The following is a 25422-nucleotide window of genomic DNA, read 5'->3' on the forward strand; positions in this document are numbered from 1 at the left end:
ACCCAGCCCTGCCTTTTGCTCACCTGTGTCTGACTTAAGTTTACTTGACAAAATGAAAACATTACACAACTTCCTAAAGTAAAGTTCTCTGTAATCTCTACTTCTTCCTCATCCTCCCATTTTACGAGTCTCACCTGCGAATGCTTTTGGGGGTCTCTCCAATCAAGAAGGTGGTTGCACCTACTCTGTGTACCTTTTTTTTCTTCTGAATTGCAGGATGTTCAATACAAAGGTGAGACTGCTTACTGTTGTCACTTATTTGCTGTTCTCTCTTAATGTTCTTTTTTGCTGATATGGCTTCTTGGGTTTCCTTCTCTCTCTAACAAAAAGAGAAATAGAAAACATTATTTGTCCATATTTCATACGGCTTTTTTTCCAATATGTAGTAATTCTGTTCTGATCACTCTAATTTCACAATTAGCCATGGTCTAGCAGTTAGTATGCTAGCCTAGGACTCAGCAGACCCAACATCAGTTCCCTGATGTGTCACAAACTTCCTGTGTGACTTTGAGCAAGTCACTGTGTCTCAGTTCCCCACCTGTAAAACTGGGATAATAGCACTTCCCTACCTCACAAGGGTGTAGTGAGGATAAATACATTGAATCTTTCACTAAATGCTAGTACAATGCCTGGCACAATGGGGCCCCAATCTCAGTTGGAACCTGCAACATAATACAAAGAACCTATTCACACATTAAAATTATTGTATTGACTCAAATACATCCTCATTTCTTCCTTGCTTCATTTAGCAAGATTACATGGGCCATCTAAATTTCCATTTAGTTTCTGTTTATTAATGGTTTTGTTACATGTATACTTGCCCTGTGCAGAATTTCCAGTTACTTAATACCAAAGTTTGATTTTTAATCAACGATATTTTCCTCAATCAATTTTTATTTGATGCATGTCCATTTCCTAATTTCCATGGGACTGTTTGCAATGTTCTTAGTCCCTAGGATCTCACATCTGTTCTCATTATATTACTTTGGCAAAATACAGACCCAACTTGCATGGATGGGGAGGCTCGGACAATGAAAATAAACAAATTAAGAGACCAAAGATTTAAACTTTTACTTTGGCAAGGTAAGTGCACAACTCCAATCGTCCTCAATGCTGCAGTGAACTCTTACACAGACTACCAAAACTGAAGTTAAAAAAAACAAGGTCTTCAGTTCTCAAAAGGAATTTTATAATATTACTCAGCAAACAGATGAGTTATAAATAACACCTAATATATTCTAAATATTTTAAAAATCTTACTGTGCGTATATTTTTAACTATTTACATATTGTATAATTATTGTTTGAATACAAATTGATATAGAATTTTAATTTAAAATGTGTAATACATTTTAATAAAAAGCCTAAAGGTTGGCTTCAAAATAATTTATTTTGATGCGTCAGATATTTAAATGCAAAATATTTACAGTAGAAAGAATGCTCTCAGAAAATGTCTAGAATTCATCTTTCTTCCTCAGGGAATCAGGAGTTATATTAAAATTATATAATTTAATTAATGCAAACAAACATAGCTGGTGTACAGTACTAGTCTAGTCATGTCAATGTCTTCCTTAAAAGTATTTTATAACTCCCTAATTTTTCATCCATTTATTTCCTTTCATTAGAGAACATGGAATAGATGAGGCAGCAATGCTTTGGTCTACACATCTGTTCAAACACAAAAGATTAAAAATCTCTCTCTTTGGGAAAAAGCCAAATCTTGTAAACACACTAAAAGTCATAAACTTGCTAGTCTTTGCAAAGAACCAGAATTACTGTAAAAACATACTGCTTACTGTAAATAAACTCTCACAAATGGCATTTGTAATTCTAAAAGGACAAAAACTTTTAAATGTGTTTATAAAAGTATGTGAAACTCTTATCCTGCCCAAATTAACTAGTCATGGTTTCTGCATGGAGGTAGAAAAAGTTACTGTAAACACCGTTTCCCAAGAGCTAATGCTAGTGGAAGCCTAAAGCAACTATGAATTACCTTTGAATGTCTTAATTTAGTCTTCTGGACAAAAGCCAACTGGTAAAATGGACCCACCAACAACTTATGATGTAGAACGACTGGCATTATTTGAATTTGTGAAAATGTTCATAATTTTATCAAATTCAAATCCAAGTCTAAACCCAAATAACACTTTTCAAAAATGACAAACATGAACTTTTAGGCAAGAATAGAGCATTATAGTGTAGCTTTGGTTAAGAAACCTTCAAACTCTCTCTGGGCCTTATCCAAAGACAATTGACTTCAATTATAGCTGGGATAAGGCCTAAATGCAGCAGTATATTTTGCATGTAGGTAAGTGAATCATTTGACACAATTTGAAAAATTCTTTTGTTGTCTGTTTACTTTCAAATATCAATTTTTCATATTATAATTACTGTTAAAATAACCAAAAACTTCACAGGAATATTTTGGCTGCTTCTTTCTTGTTTTGTTTGTGCTTTGAATTGGATTTCTATGTATTACTCTCATCAAGCCTACTCTCATTTCCTCCTTTTCACTCTCACGTTGCTTATGTTCTTTCCAGTCCTCACTCTTCATGGCTGCTTGGCTTCTTCTCTTACCCTCTGCTTCAAGCCTATTTCATGCCAGCAACTTCCTTTCAACAGCTGCCATTTTCTTGTTCCTCAAGGGCCTTTCCGCTCCACCTTCAAACCCACATCATTTGTTATAAGCCCTCTAGCACCAAATTCCATGCTGACATTACACCATTGGCCTATTTCATTTGTATTATCTCATTTCATTTGTATACATCTGAATTAGGCACCATTCCTGCAAAGACTGATTGAACTGCATGGGACTGGATACAATCATATCCTTTTATAGGATTGGACCTTAAGATTGCAAACTCCTTGGTACAGAGACCATCATGTTTGTAAAATGCCATGCTCACTTACAAGTACTCCACAGAATATTATGACTTTGGAATAAGATTTATGTCTTTAAAAAAAAGCGTTAAAAAAAATCAGTACGAGGACCAAAAAATGCTGCCATGGCTAAACAGAGTAAAAGAAGCAGTTAGAGATAAAAAGACATGCTTTAAAAATTGGAAGTCAAATCATAGTGAGGAAAATAGAAAGGAGCATAAACTCTGGCAAGTCAGATGTCAAAGTATAATTAGGCAGGCCAAAACCTCTGAAGAGCAAGTAGCAAAATAAAAAACTAAGTAATTTTTTTAAAAAATACATCAAAGCAGGAAGCCTGACAAATGGTCCGTGGAGCCACTGGATGATCGAGGTGCTAAAGGAGCACTCAAGGAAGACAAGGCTGTTGCGAGACGGTAAATGAATTTGTTGCATCTGTCTTCACTGCAGGGGATGAGAAGGAGATTCCCACACCTAAGCCATTCTTTTTAGGAGACACATCTGAGGAACTGTCTCAGATTGAAGTGTCAATAGAAGAGGTTTTGGAACAAATTTATAAATTAAACAGTAATAAGTCACCAGGACCAGATGTTCTGAAGGAACTCAAATATGAAATTACAGACCTACTAACTTTGCCATGTAATCTATCACTTAAATCAGCCTCTGTACCAGCTGACTAGAGGATAGCTAATGCGATGATCATTTTAAAAAAAGGCTCCAGAGGTGAGCCTGTCAATTACAGGCTAATAAGTCTAACTTCAGTATCAGGGAAATTGGTTGAAACTATAATAACGAACAGAATTATCAGATACCTAGATGAATACAAGATGCTGGGGAAGAGTCAACATGGTGTTTGTAAAGGGAAATCATACCTCACCAAATCTATTAGAATTCTTTGAGAGGGTCAACAAGCATGTGGACCAAGGTGATATGGAGTACTTGGACTTTCAGAAAACCTTTGACAAAATCCCTCACCAAAGGCTCTTATAAGCAAAGTAAGTAGTCATGGGATAAAGAGGTTATATAATTAGAGGGAAGGTCCTCTCATGGGTCAGTAACTGGTTAAAAGATAGGAAACAAAAAGGTAGAAATAAAGGGTCAGTTTTCACATTGGAGAGAACTGAGGTAAATAGGATCTGTACTGGAACTAGTGCTGTTCAACATAGTCATAAATGATTTGGAAAAGGGGGTGGCAAAGTTTGCAGATGATACAAAATTATTCAAGACAGTTAAGCCCAAAGCTGACTGAGAAGAATTACAAAGGGATCTCACAAAAAATGGGCCACAAAATGGCAGATGAAATTCAATGATATGATAAATGAAAAATAACGCACAATGGAAAACATCATCCCAACCATACATACAAAATGACGGGGTCTAAATTAGCTGTCACCACTCAAGAATGAGCTCTTGGAATCATCGTGGACAGTTCTCTGAAGATATCTGCTCAATGTGCAGCAGAAGTAAAAAAAAGCTAACAATGTTAGTAACCATTAGGAAAGTGACCGATGCTAAGACAGAAAATATCATAATGCCACATACAAGTCCGTGGTATGCCCACATCTTGAATATTGCATGCAATTCTGGTCACCTCATCTCAAAAGCAGAGAGATTAGAATTGAAAAAGTACAGAGAAAGGCAACAAAAATGATTAGGGGTATGGAAGTTTCCATATGAGGAGAGATTAAAAAGACAGACTGTTCAGCTTGCAAAAGAGACAAAAAAGGAGGGATATAATAAAGGTCTATAAAATCATGAATGGTGTGGAGAAAGTGAACAGGGAAGTGACCAAGTGAAGAAATGAACAAAACAATAAAAAGCTAGAATCCGTATCACAAGTCATATTTTGTGCATGTAGTTTAGTTCTGATTTTTTTAATTCTACTGTATAATAAAACTAGTAAATATGCTGCTGGACATTTTGAAAAAGTAACAAACCTTTAGTGATAAATCCTCACTTCCCAATCTTTTAGAGCTGTTTGCTGAAAAGTGGGATGAGTACTGCTGACTTGTGCATGTGAATTTTGGGTAGTGTGGTGTAATGAAATGTGAAGTGGCATACTATTGCATTAAACCAGAGAACCAGAAGCAAGAGTTAATATATATCTATAAATTTTCAAATGTTTTGCCAAACACAGCCTGGGTTCTTTTCCCCAGGATTAGAATTCCAGACAACACCTGGATATGAAGTAATATGTTCAACCATTTTTTCCCAATTTATTTGAAAGAAAATGCATATGCTTAAAAATTCCAAATACATGATGATGTGCAAAATATTTTGAAACATCTGAAGACAGAATGAGGAAACCCATGAGGATTCTGGTCAATCAATACACTATCATTCAGAGATATGATACTTCCACGGTAAAAAACATTTCCCTATGTAGTTTACCACATTTTCTAATTAGCCTGCTTAAATGTACTTGACTACATTCAATCTAGTCCATCACAGTTGTCCACACTCTGTCAGAAGAAAATCTGCCAAATGTAGTCTAAATTAAATCACTAAAGATTGAGAATATATTTTCAAACAAAACCCTACAGGGTAATGTCCAGTGTCAGAGATGAAAGCCCTTCATCTACCAATTCAAGTATCAGTCAATATTTTTGCATCCTATAAAGTTAACTTAACGAAATAAACCTTAAGGAACTGGACAATATCAGCCATGTGCTGGAAAAAATGTGAAGGTTAAGGATAAGAAACTGAGTTTAGACCGACATCTCAAACTGAGAGCTGCTATATGCCCAATTAAATGGGATTGTGAGGCCCCAGTTAAATGTGGGGAAAGGTGCATGTGGCAACTCAGTCATTCCTCTCTCCTCACCTTCCTCTTGTTTCACTATCTCTTGCATGACTGTGCAACAGTACCTGCTGTAAAGAGACTTCCCTGTGCTGCACCAGCAAAGAAAGACTGGGGAAGATCAGGGAGAATTATTTTAAGTGCTCTACAACCTTTAGACTACGTCATTGATTAAAAATACTTCCTGAGAAAGCAGTTATTTTGACCTCTTCATATTCCACTTCTTCTGCACAGAGTATTCAAAATATACATCAGTTTTCCAAAGACCAAACCCTTGCTTATAAGTTTGAGAAGAAGAGCCATACATAGAAAATGAAGAATGAATAGAGAAAACTGTCTTTTGTGATAGGAAGCTATAAGTGGATGTGTGTGTGTGTTTTGAAAACTCTCAAAGGTCCAGCAAAAATGGCAGCATCTGCATATTTCAAGTCCCACAGCCCTTACTCAATCCTTACGTTCACATGTACTTTCAGACGTGAATGTAAGAATGAGTGAAACTGGGGCATGACAGTCATTGCTTCCAGATTGACATTCTATCTTCAATCCTCAACGAAACTCGGACATCTTTTAGCAATGTGTGATAATCTAAATACCCTCTCCCTCCAAAGTGAGAGGGATCTTTTAAAATGTTTAACAGGCCTATAGTAAACACAATTATTTTCTGTGATCATATCCATGTCCACTTTTGAAGGCATACAACATTCATATACTTGCTTCCTGCAAGGGGCATGCTACTGTACACCAAGCAGGGCTGGCCCTACATGTTATGGAACTTTATTTTTTATTTTATTTTATTTATTTTATTAATGGAGATATCCTATCTCCTAGAACTGGAAGGGACCTTGAAAGGTCATTGAGTCCAGCCCCCTGCCTTCACTAGCAGGACCAAATACTGATTTTTCCCCAGATCCCCAAGTGGCCCCCTTAAGGATTGAACTCACAACCCTGAGTTCAGCAGGCCAATGCTCAAACCACTGAGCTATCCCTCCCCCCCAGGCAAATAAGTGTGGGGGCCCATTCAGCTCCCTCCTCACCTATGACTGAGTCAATCTGGCTGCAAAATGAATTGTTGCTACAGATTTTTGCTAGTGCTGGAATCAGAACAGACTACAAGTGGGGGCATCAGGCATGGTACTCTACATGAGCATGTGCTGTGGGGCCGCATTTAGCTACATGGGTGATTTTGCAATGGGAATTTTTTCTAGATAGTTCTGAACCCTGTGGTAATTCCTAATTTATCCAGGCTGCTTCAGTGACAATGAATTTCCTTCAAAAACTGTGGGACTTCACATGTTAAAGTACTTCAGCATAAATATATTCTCTGGGACTCTTCCTCTCTCTAACTTATTGCCTGTTCACCCACCGAACCTATTACCCTGCAGCAGTTTTCTTGCAACATACAGGCTTCCAGCCATCATTTCCCCTGTGCATCTTTCCCCCCCTCATAGCCAGAGCAGTGTTAACTAGCTTCTCCCTTCAAGGATACATGAAATCACTACCGCCAGATATTCAGGATGTCTTCCCTTGTACAGTTTCATTATCTAATTATTTTCATTTCTAAAAACAAACAAAACTTTAACTATTCAAACTTCTAGATGCCCTGCCATCAGTCATACAAATTATGAAATATAATAGAGAAATCCAGCCGGACTGTCTCCTTAACATCTACTCACAACAAAACAACAAGCAAATACCTATGCTGCCTCATGCCTAACCCCAATCCCTTCAAAAGTTGAGAGAACAGATGGAGCCTGCACCATGTCCTGAAAGTCCACAGACTTTGGACGACTGAATTTCCCATTGGGGCTCATTCACAGTCCCAAATGTCTGTTTACTTACTTTTTTTTTTCCTCTCCTTAAAAATTTCCTCTGCTTTTCTTTCCAATGGCTTTTCTCACATCACATATGAGTTGTTGCCATCTTTCATTATACTTTTTTAGAAACTTTCTTATCCAGTTTTCATTGTATTTGGGTATGTTTTCTGTATTTGCTAGAGCATATAAAATCTGCAACTTGAGATTACTCTTGTTCACTTCATTTTTGGTTTCTTCTACCATCCACTTCCAGACAGATAAGCACGAAGCAAGGCTTTCTCTTTAAGAAACCCTACTACTCTGCAAGCAAGAAGCTGCTCAAATAATAATGTAGTCAGCATCTCTCTTCCTTAAGGATCATATACATTATCTAGTCCCTCTTCAACATGATACCCATACAGCCAAGATCACAAAATAGCTAGCTTCATCAATAACGATGGGATAGCTAGTGTTATACCATGATACACTTGCCTCAGATCTGGTAGTCTGAAAGCAGAATTGTTCTTTTATCTATAGCTCATCAACTAATGAAGATAATACTGTAATTACAAGTGTTAGTGTCTATCTAATCTTAGGTATCTGTCACCACAATATTTAAGATACAAACTGTAAGGATTATGTTTTAAAATGGCTCCTGAAGTTAACATTGCCTTTAAGTAAAGAGGACTAAAATTACATGTAAAAATAAAGCTGCTAAAATTGTTTTGATCTTGTAATACAGAATATTAGGAAGGTTCTTAATGTAATTACAAACCCCAATATTCAATTCCTCAACTTAACTTCTTCCAAAAGGAAATCAACTCTCTGCAATTTCACATCCGTTATCAGACCTAATTCTGTGGTAGACTTTTTGAAGTCAATTAGAACACTTGCTCAATAGTGTGAGCAAGGGGTCTGAGACTGTCCCTATACAATTAATATTTCATAACACTACACAGTTCAATCATTGGAATTCTTTTAATAGAAGTATATTCTGCACACAACAAAGCAACCAACAGAACTCTAAATTACAATGTACTGTGGGACTAAATTACTTCCTTGACTTCCTTAAAGATTTAATGATAAAAAAATAATAATCAAAAAACAACAATAGTAAGGACCAGAGCCCGGCATTATTTCAGCCCTTCTGTGGTGCAAAGCACTCAGAAAACTGCCCTTACTGAGCCGATAAGGATTCCTTAGATGTCAAAGAGCTAGTATAGCCAGCTTTATGTCACCACCACTTGCCCCACACTGTAGAAGACATTTCAGGAAAACGGTTGAGGGTGTGGATGGGGCTGGAATGCTTTGTTGCTCAAGTGATCCCCCAGCTAGTGTAACAGCCTCTTGGGAGCAATTATCAAATGGCACATATTGCAGCATCGCTGAGGCTACTCTAACTTGTGCTGGAACTTGAGCCAGCCTCTGGCTGCTGCAGGGACCAGTGGGGCACAAAGGTGAGTGGCCGCCTTCTAACTGAGTGGGAAGATAGTGAGTGATGAAGAAATTTTGGTTGTTAACTGAAGTCCTCTGAAATATTCATATTTAACTCTTTGTTTGGGAACACCTCTGGTAAAAAACCAATGAAAGCAAGTGGCTCTTTGTGAAGGGAATGGGTTTGATTCCATTTACCACAATATTAGCCCCAGTTCCTTTTTATATGGCTACAGTCAAGATATCAACAGATTCTGCCAACATCCAAGGCAGACATCATGATATCAGTCTGTATTCAGCCATACGCTCCATTTTCACAAGACCAGTTTATACAGGGGCCAGCATTCAACTACTTTGTATTTTCATCTGTTTAAAAAAAAAATCACTACTCCTCAGTTAGACTTACCTGTAACTGTCCAACAAGAATGCTCCCATCAACTACAGAGATGAAACATCCTTTAGTCAGGACAGGAAACAGCCCAAACTAGTCCAGATGAGGCAGAAGTTCTCAGAGCAATACATAGCTTTTCTATTTCCTCTCCTTCCATGCAACACTCAACACTCTGCCTTTCTGACATGTTCAACTTCAGATCCGCCACAGACAGACATCATTCCTGAAATTGTGATCTCAAGCTTGGAACTGGAAAGTGCTGATAATAGGCTACCAGGTCAACCAAGGACAGATGTCTCTCTGCTCTGCACAATCTTCTACTTCTCACTGCCTCTTCTCCAGTCAGATGGAGAGAAGATATTTCCAGGGGCAGCAGCAATTTATTTTAGTTTTTAGCTGGTTAACAGGATTAATTCATTCAAGTTTCATATCTCCTTAGTGCATCAGAAAACCTAACCACAAATCAATCATCATCATCATTGTTGCTCAAAAGGGGAAAGAACCACTAGCTTCTCTCACAACTCAAGACCAGTTGGTAATTGCTTATTCTATTAGAAGCCAGAAGACCTCAAAACAACTCCATCTCCCGATTATTGCAGATAGCCCAGAACAACATCTGACCAACAGCTATAAGCTTTATAAAATTTTGTGTATAGTACATTAAAAATTACATTGAAAGGGTTAATTCCATAATATGCTGAAATAGTAACCTTAATGAAACAACATTACAGGCCAATCATTTGGGAACAATTATTTTAAAGCACAATACCCTTCTCTACCCTGAAAGAGCAGGATAATGGAATGTTATCTCCCCAAAGTCTACTCACTGTAAACAACCTATCTTTCCTGGCTGAATGAAAAAGCTGTATAAACACACTGCAATCAAATCTACTATAGCTGATGGAAATCCTTTGTTTAAGCAATCTAAAAAATGCCAATATAATACAAATACGATAAAGAGGAGTTCTTAATAACACAACTTTTGTATTTACAGTATTCTAAGCAGCACGTAAACCTGCATTGGGTATACAAAGGGCACATTTTTTTCTAGACTGACAGCATGCTTAGTTCTCTCATTTACACCACACTGCAATAACATAAAGAGGGGTTTACCATTAATCCAGGTTTTACTACAAAGCATCCAGTTATTTCTCTGTCAAACACTGGCAAGAGTGCCAAGTGTCTGTCATCCAATTCAGGGGATTAAGTCTTCTTTTATAGTGTGATACTTGTACCAATTTATAAAAATACAGATATAGTTTCTTAGAGCTGGTCACACTCTATATTTTGGCCAGGATTCATGCCGCAGAGGTTGAATATGACAGCTGGCAGGAAGCTGAGGGGAGAATACATCCTCCCCCTTTTCAGTCACCACATTTCAGTTGCCATAGTAATTAATCCTCAATTGAATGGCTGTCTTTGTACATTTCTTTTCAGTAAAACTTTAAGTAAACTTAAGTTGAAAACATGCAGTTGACTGGAAAAAAAAAAAAAAATACACACAACTCGAAGGCTCCATATAACCCACAGGTACAGTACAAGTTTTGTGACTAAAGCATTTCCATTTATTGAGAGCAAATTAGCTCTAATGTAGGATATTATCAGTTTTTCAAAATACTTAAATATACCCTGTCCCTGTTTTTATAATTGTTCTGTGAAGTAAATTTCCCCTTCTTCAAATTCTTTCCCCCCCCCACTGCTTTTTTTTTTAAAAAATCAGCTTTAAAAGAGCTAAAGAAAGGCCATCTCAGACCCCTGTACTTTTGAATTTTCATGTAGACTGTTTTTGCCAATTAACACAGAAATTAATTAGGGAATTAATTATGGAATCCAGATATTCATTTCAGAATAGACTGGAAACAGTAGAAGAGGATATTTCATCTTGGCTCTGGGAGGCTTTTATTTCTTTTATGTTTAACTAAAAAAAAAAGTTCACTAATAAGAGTGCAAGTTATCCAAAAAAGCAAAAGAATATTAAGGGAAATAAATCATGAACACCCACCACTGAAAATCAGCCAGGTTCCTACAGTCTTTAGTCACCCTGCGCATAAGAGGAATGGAAATGCAAACTGTGCAAATATTTAGTGGGCATGTCAGCTCTGAAGAAATATGTGAACACCTATATTTTCTCCCTACTATTCACCTCACTCCAAGAGGAATGTGTAAAAGCTTGGTTTTGTTATTTGCATAGCTGTCATGACTTTTGGTCTTTGTCTTCAGTAAGGTTGAAATCAGTGAGGGTTAATGATGGTCTGACATGGGCTCTTCATCTTTACTAAAATGATGGCTACAGAAGACCACACCATTCAATCTACTGCTTCATTTGCACTGAATATTTTTCCCCCTTCAGAAACTTTTTCCATTTGAATATACTTCCTTTCCATCTGATTTCACCCCCGGCAGAGAATACAAACGCAGGTTTTCTTTGTAATGTATGGCGACACATTGTTAATGGCGGTAAATTCCCCTTGTAATAATGTCAGTATTTTAAGCAAGTTTGTGGTTGTTTGTGCACTGACAACAGAAGTATGAATCATTTTTATGTAAACAAATGCTGAAGACGATGGGGCCTCTGGATCCCATTAAATTAGTTGAGGATGGGCAAAGCACTGTAAGGTGTGGAAAAATTAGCAGGGAAACTATTTACTTCAAGAGGAACCTTCTTCACTCAGACTTGTTCTATGGACCTGCTCTCTTCTAGGCTTTCAATTTTGGAATGGTCAATAAGAGATCTACTGTGTGTTATAAAGTCCAAAGTCCTTCCTACCTGTATCTGATTACTAGAATTTTGTTGGACTCTACTATTACTCTGTCCAAAAGACCTTCAAAATAGTTTGCCTTCTTTGACCTTAGTTTCCAAAAGGATTTAGTTTGGCTTTAAAGATTTATATTTATACAAAGAAACATTGGATAAAGTATATTCATTGCAAATCTGGATAGAGTTTAATCTCTATTTCTTGTTTAGGACAGTTAGAACTAATACAATTAAATATACACTATTACTTTTAAAATTGGGATAGAGGACTCAAAGCTTCAAGCTGGTTTTTTAAATTTCAGATTTTAGTCTTTATATTAAGAATGTTATGACAGATTCTAAATTTCAATAGTTTGATATGTGTTTGCCATTCATTATTTTAAATGCTGAGTACAGTTGCTCGCTTTAAAAGGCTAAATCAAGCCCTTGCAGATTAAATGTAGGTTAAAAAAACAAGACAAAACAAAGAACAGCTTGGTGTATCGCAAACAAATAATAAGACTCAAGCTTGCTACAACCAAGCCCTTTCAAGTCTATTTACTATTCAGGAACTCATCTTCCTGAGCAGGTGAGGTAGCCCATAAGCCCATCCAGCTGCTCACAGCACAGCTCCTTCTCCCAAGCCACCCATTTCTCCACTAAGGGAACAGCCTTCATGGTTGCTGTAATCCACTCCAGCTGAGACACTTTCTGCTTTTTAGTGCATGCATTAATCCCTTCTTTACTTCTCAGGTACACAGGATTGATAAACCCATTCACACTCAGTACATGAATGAAAAGTGTCTGTGTATACTCAGCTTTTCTTATTTCCTCTGTTGATTGATCTTTTGCTGCAGTCGTGTTCATCCAGCTACCATATTAGCTATTGTTTTTTCAGTTTGCATTTGGCTGAATTCTTGCTACAGAGCATTCATATAATAATTCATGTATTGGTTTAATCAAAGAACGATATAATATAATCTGAAGAAAACTCAGACTGTAAATATTCTCACAGCATGTTGTCTTGACTCATAATTAGGGCTGTTGATTAATTGCAGTTAAACAATTAACTCAAAAAAATTAATTGCAATTAATTGCAGTTTTAATCGCATTGTTAAACAACAGAATACCAATTGAAATTTATTAAATATTTTTGGATTTTTTCTACATTTTCAAATATATTGATTTCAGTTACAACACAGAATACAAAGTATAGAGTGCTAACTTTATATTATTATTTTGATTACAAATATTTGCCCTGCAAAAATGATCAACAAAAGAAACAGTATTTTTCAATTCACCTCATACAAGTACTGTAATGCAATCTCTTTATCGTGAAAGTATAACTTACAAATGTTAATTTTTTTTGTTACATAACTGCACTCAAAAACAAAACAATGCAAAACTTTAGAGCCTACAAGTCCACTCCGTCCTACTTCTCGTTCAGCCAATTGCTAAGACAAACAAGTTTGTTTACATTTACAGGAGTTAATGCTTCCAGCTTCTTATTTACAATGTCACCTGAAAGTGAGAACAGGTGTTCGCATGGCACTTTCGTAGACAGCATTGCAAGGTATTTATGTGCCAGGTATGCTAAACAATCGTATGCCCCTTCATGCTTCGGCCACCACTCCAGAGGACATGCTTCCATGCTGATGACGCTCATCAGAAAAATAATCTGTTAATTAAATTTGTCACTGAACTCCTTGGGGGAGAATTGTATGTCCCCTGCTTTGTTTTGCCCGCATTCTGCCATATATTTCATGTTATAGTAGTCTCAGAAAATGACTCAGCGCGTTATTCATTTTAAGAACACTTTCACTGCAGATCTGACAAAACACAAAGAAGGTACCAATGTGAGATTTCTAAAGATAGCTACAGTACTCGACCCAAGGTTTAAGAATCTGAAATGCCTTCCAAAATCTGAGAGGAATGAGGTGTGGAGCATGCTTTCAGGAGTCTTAAAAGAGCAACACTCCGATGCGGAAACTACAGAACCCGAACCACCAAAAAAGAAAATCAACCATCTGCTTGTGGCATCTGACTCAAGATGGTGAAAATGAACATGCTTTGGTCTGCACTGCTTTGGATTGCTATCGAGCAGAACCCGTTATCAGCATGGACGCCTGTCCCCTGGAATGGCGGTTGAAGCATGAATCTTTAGTGCATCTGGCATGTAAATATCTTGCGATGCCGGCTACAAAGGTGCAATGAGAACATCTGTTCTCACTTTCAGGTGACACTGTGAACAAGAAGTGGGCAGCATTATCTCCTGCAAATGTAAACAAACTTGTTTGTCTGAGGGATTGGCTGAACAAGAAGTAGGACTGATCGAACTTGTAGGCTCTAAAGTTTTACACTGTTTTATTCTTGAATGCAGATTTTTTTGTACACAATTCTACATTTGTAAGTTCAACTTTCATGATAAAGAGATTGCACTACAGTACTTGTATTGGGTGAACTGAAAAATACTATTTCTTTTGTTTTTACAGTGCAAATATTTGTAATAAAAATCAATATAAAGTGAGCACTGTACACTTTGTATTCTGTGTTATAATTGAAATCAATATATTTGAAAACGTAGAAAATATTTAAATAAATGGCATTCTATTATTGTTTAACAGTGCGAATAATCACGCAATTAACTGCAATTAATTTTTTTAATCGCTTGACAGCCCTACTCATAATATATACTGTTTCTCCACCTTAAATCTAATTTTCTCAAGGGTGACAGAAATAAAGAAATATCTCCAATCAAGCCTAATTTTCCCGAAGCATTTTATTTCTTGCTCTAAAATTCAGCTACTGCAGTTGACTATTTCCTTGGTGTGTCTTAGACATCTTTTAATATTTTTGTATCCCTTTCTTTTAGAGATATAACTATTTTCTATCAGAAATGTGTTTATAAATTTCAGCTTTATAAAGTTGAAAGTGTAACATTACACACACATTATAAAAAACATTAATTTAACATGAAGAAGTTGGCATGGAAAAGGGAATAGGAAGGGATATTTTGTTAATGCCCAGGAGAAGAGACTGATCTGCTACAGGAAAGAAAATCAGATTATTCTGATGGTCAATCCTTCTCCAAAGATGCTTAGGGAAAAAAAAAAAAAGCTGAAACTGTAAAAACAAAACAAAAAAATCCTACCCCGCCAAAAAACAAACCCAGAACAGATATTTAAGAGGCCAGAGGTAAAATGTAACACACTACAGATTTTTTCATGCTATGTTGTACATGAGTTGAGGAATCAGCTGAGAGGACTAAGATCTACAGGAGATACCAAAAGAGAAATTCACAAAAAAATCCCTATATTAAAAAAAATCAGATTAAGGAGTGTGAACATAGAAATCAAAGAGAACATTAACTCATATGGAAACTTCTGGTAAACAGATGGCAAGGCAGTGCTTCTGAAGAGCAGAGTCAAATCTTTCACGAGAACATTCAGTTGTTCTGTCAAAATCTTCTAACCTTGTTTTGAGAACTATGAGAATAAAATGAACATACCAAAAAAATTCTACCAGGATTAAACTTGAAACTCCCCATGACTCCACAAGATTTTTTCATTAAGAATTTTGTTTGGTTGATAGTACTTCAACCTGTTTTTAAGAACACTAGAGTAATTTGCATGTTTCTTTTCTTGACTATTCCTCATTTGATTCCTCACAATTTTCTTTGCAGTATTTGTCACGGCACCTAACTGTAATATTACAATATCCTAAACTGACTGAATAAGTGAAAAATAAATAGCAAAAAGAAATGAATACCAGAGCAAACAATTTGTTTTTCATACAAAGTCCTGGTAATAAAAATAAAGAAACAAGGAAAGGAGAAAACAGAAAAAGTAGCAGCAGAGTTGTTTCTAAAAGTGGATAATTTTTCAAAGTTTTCTACGAGGCATTAGCAGCTCTTTAAGAAGAGCATGTGAAACTCAGAGTTCTACATTTTAGAAGAGACAGACATCTAGCAATTACTGCTAAATTAATGCCTTTACGTCAGAGTAAAAACAGGAAATGAAGTCAACTGGCAGTTTTCCCCACCATTATTGATGTTTTCCTTCCTACTTAGATCTCCAAGTTAATTGATGTTACTGTTGCTTCTGGTTTAAGAAACCAGATACCCTTGAAACATATCGATTGACAAACTAACCAGAGATAAATTAATTTGTAACACCTGTGGGCATGACAATTCTGAACTTGGATGTAATGAGAAACAAATTATATGAACAACAGAAAAGCCTCTAAACTCTCGTAGCCTAATATCTGAGATACAGCTGTCGTTAGAGTCATTAAGCCCCACTACTCTCCTCAATTTTTTCTTTCATTTGCATTCTAGTGATGTTGTCAATCCTGGCTATTAGGGGCTGGGGTCTTTCTGTGGTATTCTTGAGTATTTTTATTTGATGGTCTATTTAGGGGAGAGATTCAAATGCAAATACTTTTACTACAGAAAAGATCTCACTTATTGCTGATTGGCTTAGTTTGATCTTCCCAGCATAATATTGCTGCAACACCCCTTGTTAATAGAACAATTAATTACCGTACATCAATAGTACTGGAAGCACACCTCTTAATGAGGAAATGCATGGAAATGACCTAATATATGTAGATCCAGACTAGAGTTTTTGCCTTGAGTTAAATGATTGTTAGTTTATTCATGGTAGTTAAACACATCTGTGAAGACTAAACTGAATGTACCCCCAAGCATTTGCTCTAGGCTACTAACATTTGTGGTTCCTGGAGATCAGTCTAGGGGAACTACAGATATTTGTAGTATGCAATAAAATGACTGGGGAATGGTCAGATTAATCTTTACAAATAGATAAATTGATGGTGTCCATCTAAATCCAAATTAAACATGAACCCCCCAACCAAAAACCTGGATGTGAACATTCCCACTTAAGTGTCTGAAATCTGGATCCAAATCAGAATGCCCCAGCATTCAGGAATGCAGATTAAAACCAATAAAGAATAGGTTTGAAATATAAACTTGAAGCTTTATCAGAGTTTAGACTCAGGCTTATCTCTATTCCAAATGTAATTTAACATGAAACATAATGGCTATAAAGCATAAAAACAGTCATCACTACAAATTAAGCAGATGTTAGAAATGCTCTCAATAAGCTTGCATTCAATTTTCAACTTCAGACTTAAATTAACAAAGACTACACTAACCCATAAAGTTGAATTAATCACAATAGACATTTTGACATAAAAAGCTCTTTCTGCAAACTTGTATTTGACTTTGTAAGTGATTCTAACTAAAACACTTTTCAGCCCTAGTGAAGGATATCATGAAGGTTAACCTTCTCTTCTGGTAACTTGCTACTTTATTAATTAGACCAAAGGCAAACTGAAGATTCCAGGTCTCAAACCAAGTCCTATTACCAGAGAAAATGTGGCACCGAATTAGATTTCAGGTATCCAATCTCTGTTCTAAAACAGATAAGCATATTACTTCTGAGACAGTCTTACAGAATCCAGCAGAGGGTGCTGTTCAACTCAGTTCCCAACACCTTCAAGGCTGACCAATACAGAAATAGCCGCAGTATGTTATTTTATTAGGCCTCCACTTGAAACTCCTCCTCCTCCTCCTCCCACCATCAGTGGCTTTGATCATTCATGGTGGCCATTAACAGAAAATCAAGTTTGAAGAAAGAATAAGGAGGATAAAAATAGAACAAAACAACATTTCCCAAATCCTTCTCTTTACCTTGGCACAGTAGACTGCTATATTAGCAGGGAGCTGGGAAAACTGCTTCAACTCAAACACATCTCGCACTGCCCAGTTACTCATCTGATTCTCAGCCTTGCTTGATCCAACCACATTCTGGTTTGAATGAATATAAGCCACTTCTTGAACACCATCTAATACATGAGAAGAAAGGTATAATCAAACGCTTTTGGCCATTCCAAAATACTGCATGGGTAGATCAGCTCTATTATAGATATGTATTGCAATTTTAAAAGAAAAGCTAATAAAGTTAATGTGGAAATCCTAAATTTTGTTAGGCTGTAACTTAGGCCCAGATTTTTAAAGGTATTTAGGCATTGCTGCACTCAGCGTTGCAATGGCTAACTGATTTAGGAGCTTAAGTCTCATTTTCAAAAGGGATTTAGGAGCCTAAATACCTTCAAAAAATCTAGGGCTTTGTCCTTAAATCCTTCAGTTGTGCTAATATCCATTTAAATGCTGCAACCATTTTAGTAAATTTCCTTTTACATACCGAGAAATGACAAACTTTGTTCCAAGGCACCCAAAGTTTTTAAAAGATGAATGCTCAAAGTTAAGGACTAATTGCCCCAACTCCTCCATATTATACATACTACCAATACCACAGTACATATTTCAAATAATATTCAGTGATAATATTACCAGTTACTGATAACAGGAAAAAGTTAACATTATGGTGAGAACTGATTTATTCATTCCCAAATTAGAAAATGTAATTGTATCATACATTAATGCACCTTTTTTGTAGTGATTGCAAATGTTTAGCAAAATAGAAATATATGCATACAGTAGATTCTGCTTATTAGCCACCCCTGGATTGCCAACAAAAAGTTGCCATTATCTGGCAGTTGCCAATAAGCAGAAGGACAAGTTTGTGGGACTGCAGCCAGAGAAGGAAGTGCTGGGATGAGTTTTCTCTGGCTGTACTCCCCAAATCTGCACTGGGGTAGGCAGCAACGGAGAGGGTGGCTGCAGCTTGGATGCTGGGGCTTTCTGAGGGGAGGAGAAGCTGTGGGTAGGACAGTGTCAGGAGAACAGGGGTGCTGGGAACTTGTAGAGCTGCATAGTACCTCTCCTTGTGGGCTGGTATGGGAGGCTGCGGGGAGGAGGAGAGCAGTGGTGAGAAGTACCTTGCTGCTCTGTGTGACCTCAGCACCCCCAACTCCCTGTGGAAAGCCTTGGCATCGAGGCTGCAGCCCCAACTCCACAGTGCTGCCCCACCCACAGCCTCCCCTCCTAGCTTGCAGGGCCAGGACTCCGGTAGAGGTCCCCCAGTGGGCGGGGCTGCAGGTGCAAGCAGGTCTGCAAGGCTGCAGCAAGGGAAGGCATTTCCCTGCATTTTCTTCCTAGGCTGCTGCCATACAAACCAGCTGGGGTCTTTATTCCAAAAAAACTCAATAAAGCATCATGCCGTTGCCAATCCCATTAACAATCTGAATCCCATTAACATTAATGTTAATAGCATGGGATTGATTCCCAGCAAAATGTTGCTATTATGCAGCATCCACTGTATTGCAGAGTGGCCCACCAAATCAGAAGAGACAAGGATAAAAATAATCAGTGAAATCAACAAGGCCTATAAAAAGGGAAGGACAATATTAAAGAACTCTTAATAAATCAGATATAAACAAGGACAGAGTGACACCTTTAATATACCTGCAAAAAACTTCTCCATATTAAATTGTACCACTAAATTACTGAACAAAAACTCTTAATTTTACAATCACCTAAAAAATTGTCCAGTGATCCCACATTTTCTTCTTGATTGACACATGCTCTCTTACTTCTAGAGGTCTTATGCACACGAGAGTGACTGGGTGTCGACACTGTAACTGAGGCACCTCTAACACGGCAGGCTGATTTGGGGTCAAACTGAATTCTGCGTCTCTGTTTTTTGTGCTTATGACTTTGCTTACTTAAGTGAATTTTCTTGACTGGTGAATCATCTTCAGAGGATGAAAATTCACCTATATTCTGTGAATCCGTTTCCTTTTCTCCATTGTTTGGCTTGTTCGCCTGCAGCACAGTTTTGGAAGAGTTACAGAACTCCTTATTTCGGTCACATTTTTGTCTCAACCCAAGAGCAGTGAAGGCTTTCTGGTTTCTTGATTTGGACCATATGGGTATTTCAAGATCATCAGACTCATCACTTATGTCACTAGTGCCTTTCACATATGTTGTGATTTTTTGGGCATTTTTCCAAGACTTTGTTTTGGTAAAGACTGACCCAGTATTACGGAACAGAGATTGTTTACAGGCCAAAGAGTCTCCATTAGGTGTATGTTTAGTGGTCTTTTCTGTATCTGACCCTTCCAATTTTTCTGATACAGCCTCGCATCTTTTAACATTTTTAGCAGGAGCAGTTTCTTGGTGAGCTGGAACTTGGGAAGGAAAAATGATATCATCACTCTCTTCAGAGCTGCCTTCAGTCTCCATGACTACACCAATTTCCTTTGAAATGCACTGATCTTCATTTTTATTTTCAATGTCCTTTTTTCCCTCAGAGTCAGAAGAAACAGGCCAATCTGGGGCTACAATCACACAACGCATATCTTGTTTTTCAGTTTTATTTGGTGACTCAGTGGTTCTCTGATGTCTCAAAATACTGTTATAGTTTCTACTTTTCTGAAGACCAATGCACTTGACATCTACATTTGATCTTTGGCCCACAGACAAGGCATCTGTGCTTTCTTGATCAGATGCACCATTACTATCAATGACCTCAGTAGCTTTAGTTCCTCTCTCTAACAGTTTAGGAAAACCACACTGCATTAAGGTGAGCTGTTTCTGTGAAATTAGCATGTCATTTGCATTGCAAAATCTGCTTTTTTTTGTTTTTGAGCTTCCCACAAGTTCATCATCACTAAAGTCACTATAAAAATCAAATTCCTCTTTCTCCAGTTGTTCTCTAGATTTGAGAGGAGCTTTATCTTCTTCACAACCTGGCTCTGCATGCTAAAAAAAAAAAAAAAAAATACTGAAAATCACTGTCTCAGAAGTTAACATTACAACGAAACAAAAAAGCTATTTAAAATATATGTAGAACAACAATGTCTAACTTTGACTCGCTAATACAGAAAATGGATTTTCACTAAATTATAAAACCCAATCTATACAAAAATAAGTATATATTCAATACACAGATAGGAAGCTTTGGTATGCAATACAATATTTAACCAAATAATAGCATGTGTATTATGACCAAAAAAACCCCACCAATATTAGTAAACTGTGTTAAATATTTGGGACAATAACACATACTACCTATTGTTTACTTGTTTGCATTTGTCCAGTAAACATACTGTTACATTTACAGTTTGAACTCATTTTGGTGCAACTTTCAAGTTGTTTAAGTTGAAAAGCAACTCAACAGTCCAAACCAAAACACTACATAATCAAATCATTTATAAGGAAAACACATAATAGGGTGGTCAACCTTTTAGGATTTGGGGGCCAATGCTCCCATTTATAATGCTTTAAAGAGCTGTGCACACAACCTTCTACTCTAGAATCACTTAAGGACTATTGTCGCCAAGCACACATCATCTAGCCAAGTACAAAACTGAAGAAGTTCAGAAAACAGGAACAGAACTATGTACAGTAAGTACATAAATATTTCAAAATATATGTGGAAGGTAACTACAGAAGGGTAAATTATTACGGTCTTATCTGCATAGTAAAGCTTTACTAGCTATACCAATATAGTTATCCTGGCATAACTCATTGTCTTGACATGCTTATTCTGGTATAAAAGTAGTTTTCTTTATTTAGCTTAAACCCCCTTCCCAAATGAGAAATTAAACTGCAAAAGGCCACTCTACCATCAGAATAAGAGAATCCGCATGGAGGTTACACTGGTATACACAATATCACTGTAAATTCATATCTCTGGTTACACAAAAAACCCCAACCAACAAAACAACATTTTCCTATGAAGATCCGGCTTAAGAGATTGTGGCCAATTTACAGTACAAGTCAACTCAGTGGGGGCACAAACACACAATAAGGTTATATGTATTTTTTGCCTAGTTTATAGCTATATTTAATCCCTCTACCCCACTCCCTAACTGCTCACCACAAATATAAAACAAAAATAATCCTTCATAGCCAAATAGATACAAAGTTCATGGATTCAAAGATTAAAATTATGATACAGACACAGTTTATTTTATTGCAATTTAAAATCCAGTATAACTCCAAAATGGACTCCATTATAACTAACAACACAGTAATATGTATGTGCATATTTACCGGCAAAGTTGAAAAAACTATTCAGTTAAAAGAAAGTTCTCTTATTTATAAAGAGCAAAATTCACCCAAGTGCAGAAGGCCTGTAAACTCTTCACAGGAAGCGGTGCTGGCCAAAAGACAATGCAGCTGAACTAATGCACCCCTGCATGTTGCAAAATGGGGGCTCCAAACCATTTCTCCAAAAGCCAGTAAGGAACAGGTTATTAAGATGGCCTGTTGGAGGGGTTACTGGATCTGCAATTATATGGATCAAGCAGCCCAAACCACTTGCACAGGAGATCTGACCACTATATCAGTTACTAGGCTTTAGCATACTGACTATCATTAATAGTTATGCCTCTGATTGGCTAAACCACCCAAGTGGTTGCAAAAGTCAGCAGACTGGCTCTTAAGCCCAGCAGCAGCATTCAGGGGCTGCTCAAAGCATTTGCTCACAGCTGTGATAGCTTCTGTGCCAGCTTGTTCCAGCCCTGTTCCTGCCTTGGCCCCAGCCATGCCTCTTTCCAGGTAACCCTGTCCTGACTTCAGTTCTAATTACGACACCCAGCCTGACACCCAGTCTAACCACAGAGCACAAACGAGTCTCTGACATACCCTTCCCCCCCCCATCCAAGGACCAATTATTTGGGCTTTGTGCAAAAGAGTGAATTTTACTTCAAATTCTCTGTCGAAAGTACAGTAGGAGGCAGCTCCTCAGTTGGTGTGAACAGACACTAAAGTCACTGGGGCTAGGCCGACTTACATCAATTGAGGTTCTGGTCCAACAAATCATTTGTCAAATAAGCCATTCAGAATACAGCAATTCAACTACAGCTCAGTGAGCAACTGTCCCTCTACATCAACAGTATCCATTAACAAAATATATACACACATGACAGTCTGATGGTATTTAAGAAATACTGTAGAGGCATTATGATGGGATATTACCACAGACTAAACATATTAACAGAAGTTTGCCTGATATTCATTATCTTCTTGCAGATTCTAACCAAAGGCAGCAAAAGACCATCATGTTGCAGCAATGTTCTCTTTCTGATAATATCCCTTACATACTGTATCTTTTAAAAATGTCGTGTCTAGTTATTGTCAAAGATGTTTGCTCAACATACTAGCTGGAACGAGAGGAGAAAATAGCACCCACATTCCATGTTGTATGACATGCACAAAGACAACTCACCATTTCTAACCTGCATGATGGTGGCTCCTCCTTTAGCCACGTAGTGGCTGTCATGACTCCTGCTTCCACTTGACCCTCCCTCTAAAAAAGAAAAGATGCAAGCAAGGCAAGCTTTATAATAAAAATTACCAACACAATAAGGCAGCATGTGTGGTCTTCAAGGTAAGATGGGTAGACAGGGCAAAGCTTAATTTTTCTGTCTTTATCTGGAAGTGCACATGTTCAAGAGTAAAATGGCCACTCACACTTAAGGCCCAAACAAATTGCCACACTTTAGTTGATGGAAAGACTCAATGGCAGTTAGATCAGGCCTCTAATGAGTAAGAAAACTGACATATTATACATATTGAGCAGATCCTACACACATCCAAAATTTTACTATTTTTAAAACATTTTTTGCAGACATAGTATTTTCATCACTAAAGACTATTTAAAGCACATACCAAGACAGAATTGTTTTCCTCCTAGCAAAACAGATTTGAGTTGGAGTATCCCAAAGTGCAAAACAGGTATCTTTCCCAAAATATGGCTAGGCAGATTTTGTTTATAAACTTTCTAGAAACATTCACTTTTGGCTGAGACTGTGCCTAAGAAGCTTTCTCGTTAAAGTTAAATTACTAAGAATGCTTGTGATGGGGTCCTGGCTTCCGCAGTTTAAAAGAGTTCTTAACACAATGGGCCAACTTCAGAGGCAATGTATCCCATATTATAAAATTAGACTCCTTTATCCACATGCAAGGGTAAAGAATTTTAAATCGGGGTATCTTACTCATCAAGAAGCCGAAGCAGGTATAAACAAATTGCGTGAAAGTGCACAGTGGCTTACATTATCTTAGAGAGTCTTCTTGCATCTTTGTATTAAAGATTTTGTTCATTTGCTACACTAACCTTTTAGTCCATAGCATGTGACTTATACCAGCTTAGCTCCTAACCTCCTCCTCATACGCCACAAACTAGATTGAGGAGTGATACATAAGGGGTGGAGGTGTCAGATATGAGAAAGAAAAATAGTTTCAGGGAATCTTATTTGGTAAAACATACATACTGTAGACATAAAGAGGTGCATATTATGCATACTTTACCTCATTCAACACCACCCTCTGAATCTGGCTCAATACAGTGTTTGAGAACAACCAAAACATAGGGATTTAAGAATGGAATGCCCCACTCAACCTTTTTAAGGCTGTATTTTTAAATAATGTATGCATATGACACATAAATGCAATAATTCTATGATATGAAACATGTCTATCCACCCCAACTAATAGCCATTAAACAGAAGGTTAGCAAGATCAGAACACTTTCTTTATAGTAAAAAAGTATTTTAAATTTGATTTAAAGGACAAATACTGTATCTGATAAATAAAATACATCTGTGTACACAGATGAATAAATGCAGAAGTATCACAAAATCAGTTTTGGTATTTTTATTAGGAACAGAAATGAATTTCTTTGAGTTCTTGGCAAGTTTTAATAAGACCACATTTTCCATATTTTTGTTTATTTTAGAGGAATTATTTTGATGTGCCTAAAAGTGAGAAACTCACAGCCCTACATTAAAGCACAATGTAGGCATTTGTTGTTTCAAGTTTCACCATACTGCTTTGCATGGCACTACATTCATATCTATGGTAAAATGCTTCAAGAGGAAAAAATATGTAAAGCTAATGTCCAAAAGTCAGAAGGAAAGCTTCACACCTCCAGGATGTCTTTTGTAAGGCAGGACCCCTGGGTTCGAAGCTTGAAGAGGTTATGGATCCCAAAAAGCTCGCCTTGATGTTCCTTTGATCCTTGCACTGCCTCAAAATATCGCTTGGCATTTTCACTTCCAACTACCGCACAGTGAAGTTGCTAAAACAGAATAACGCACGAGATTTCAGAAATGTTTGCTCCAATCATATGTCAGAATTTCCTGGCATTCACAGTATATATGCAGCTTTAGTTAAAGGAGGCAGAAATACCTAAGGAAGGATATTTTGTTTTTATTTACCTGGCAGATGTTGCCATTGTGGTATAATATTAATCTGACTAGTTTTACTGAATAGGAAAGTAAAACAAAACAAAAAATTTCTAAGCCTTCTACTTCATTGTTTTATGCCTAACACTGGAAACTTGCTAACTTATTCTTGAGTATCAGTACTTCACTGCATCGTGCCTGTTTACAAATAATTTATAAAAAATATTTAAAGACTGAATAACAATAATTTAAAGTACACCCAGAGTGAAAAAGAA

At 37.0% G+C, this 25422-nt stretch overlaps 1 protein-coding gene across 5 annotated transcripts in view; it reads right to left on the reverse strand.

Moving 5' to 3' along the window:
* ERCC6L2 (ERCC excision repair 6 like 2) overlaps positions 1 to 25422 on the reverse strand; it is a 96610-nt gene that overhangs the window by 12388 nt on the left and 58800 nt on the right. For 3 of the 5 annotated variants that reach the window (XM_034773252.1, XM_034773251.1, XM_034773254.1), the window contains 5 exons: positions 24889 to 25041; positions 23191 to 23271; positions 19490 to 20717; positions 17742 to 17896; positions 135 to 319 (listed from right to left, as the gene is read on the reverse strand). In XM_034773252.1, coding sequence (XP_034629143.1) covers positions 135 to 319; positions 17742 to 17896; positions 19490 to 20717; positions 23191 to 23271; positions 24889 to 25041 — 1802 coding nt within the window. Of the gene's footprint in view, positions 1 to 134; positions 320 to 17741; positions 17897 to 19489; positions 20718 to 23190; positions 23272 to 24882; positions 25042 to 25422 lie in introns of those variants that run through there. The other 2 variants (XM_034773253.1, XM_034773255.1) reach the window with 2 other exon arrangements.

This window comes from Trachemys scripta, chromosome 6 (genome assembly GCF_013100865.1).
Source record: "Trachemys scripta elegans isolate TJP31775 chromosome 6, CAS_Tse_1.0, whole genome shotgun sequence".
NCBI classification, from domain to species: Eukaryota; Metazoa; Chordata; order Testudines; family Emydidae; genus Trachemys; species Trachemys scripta.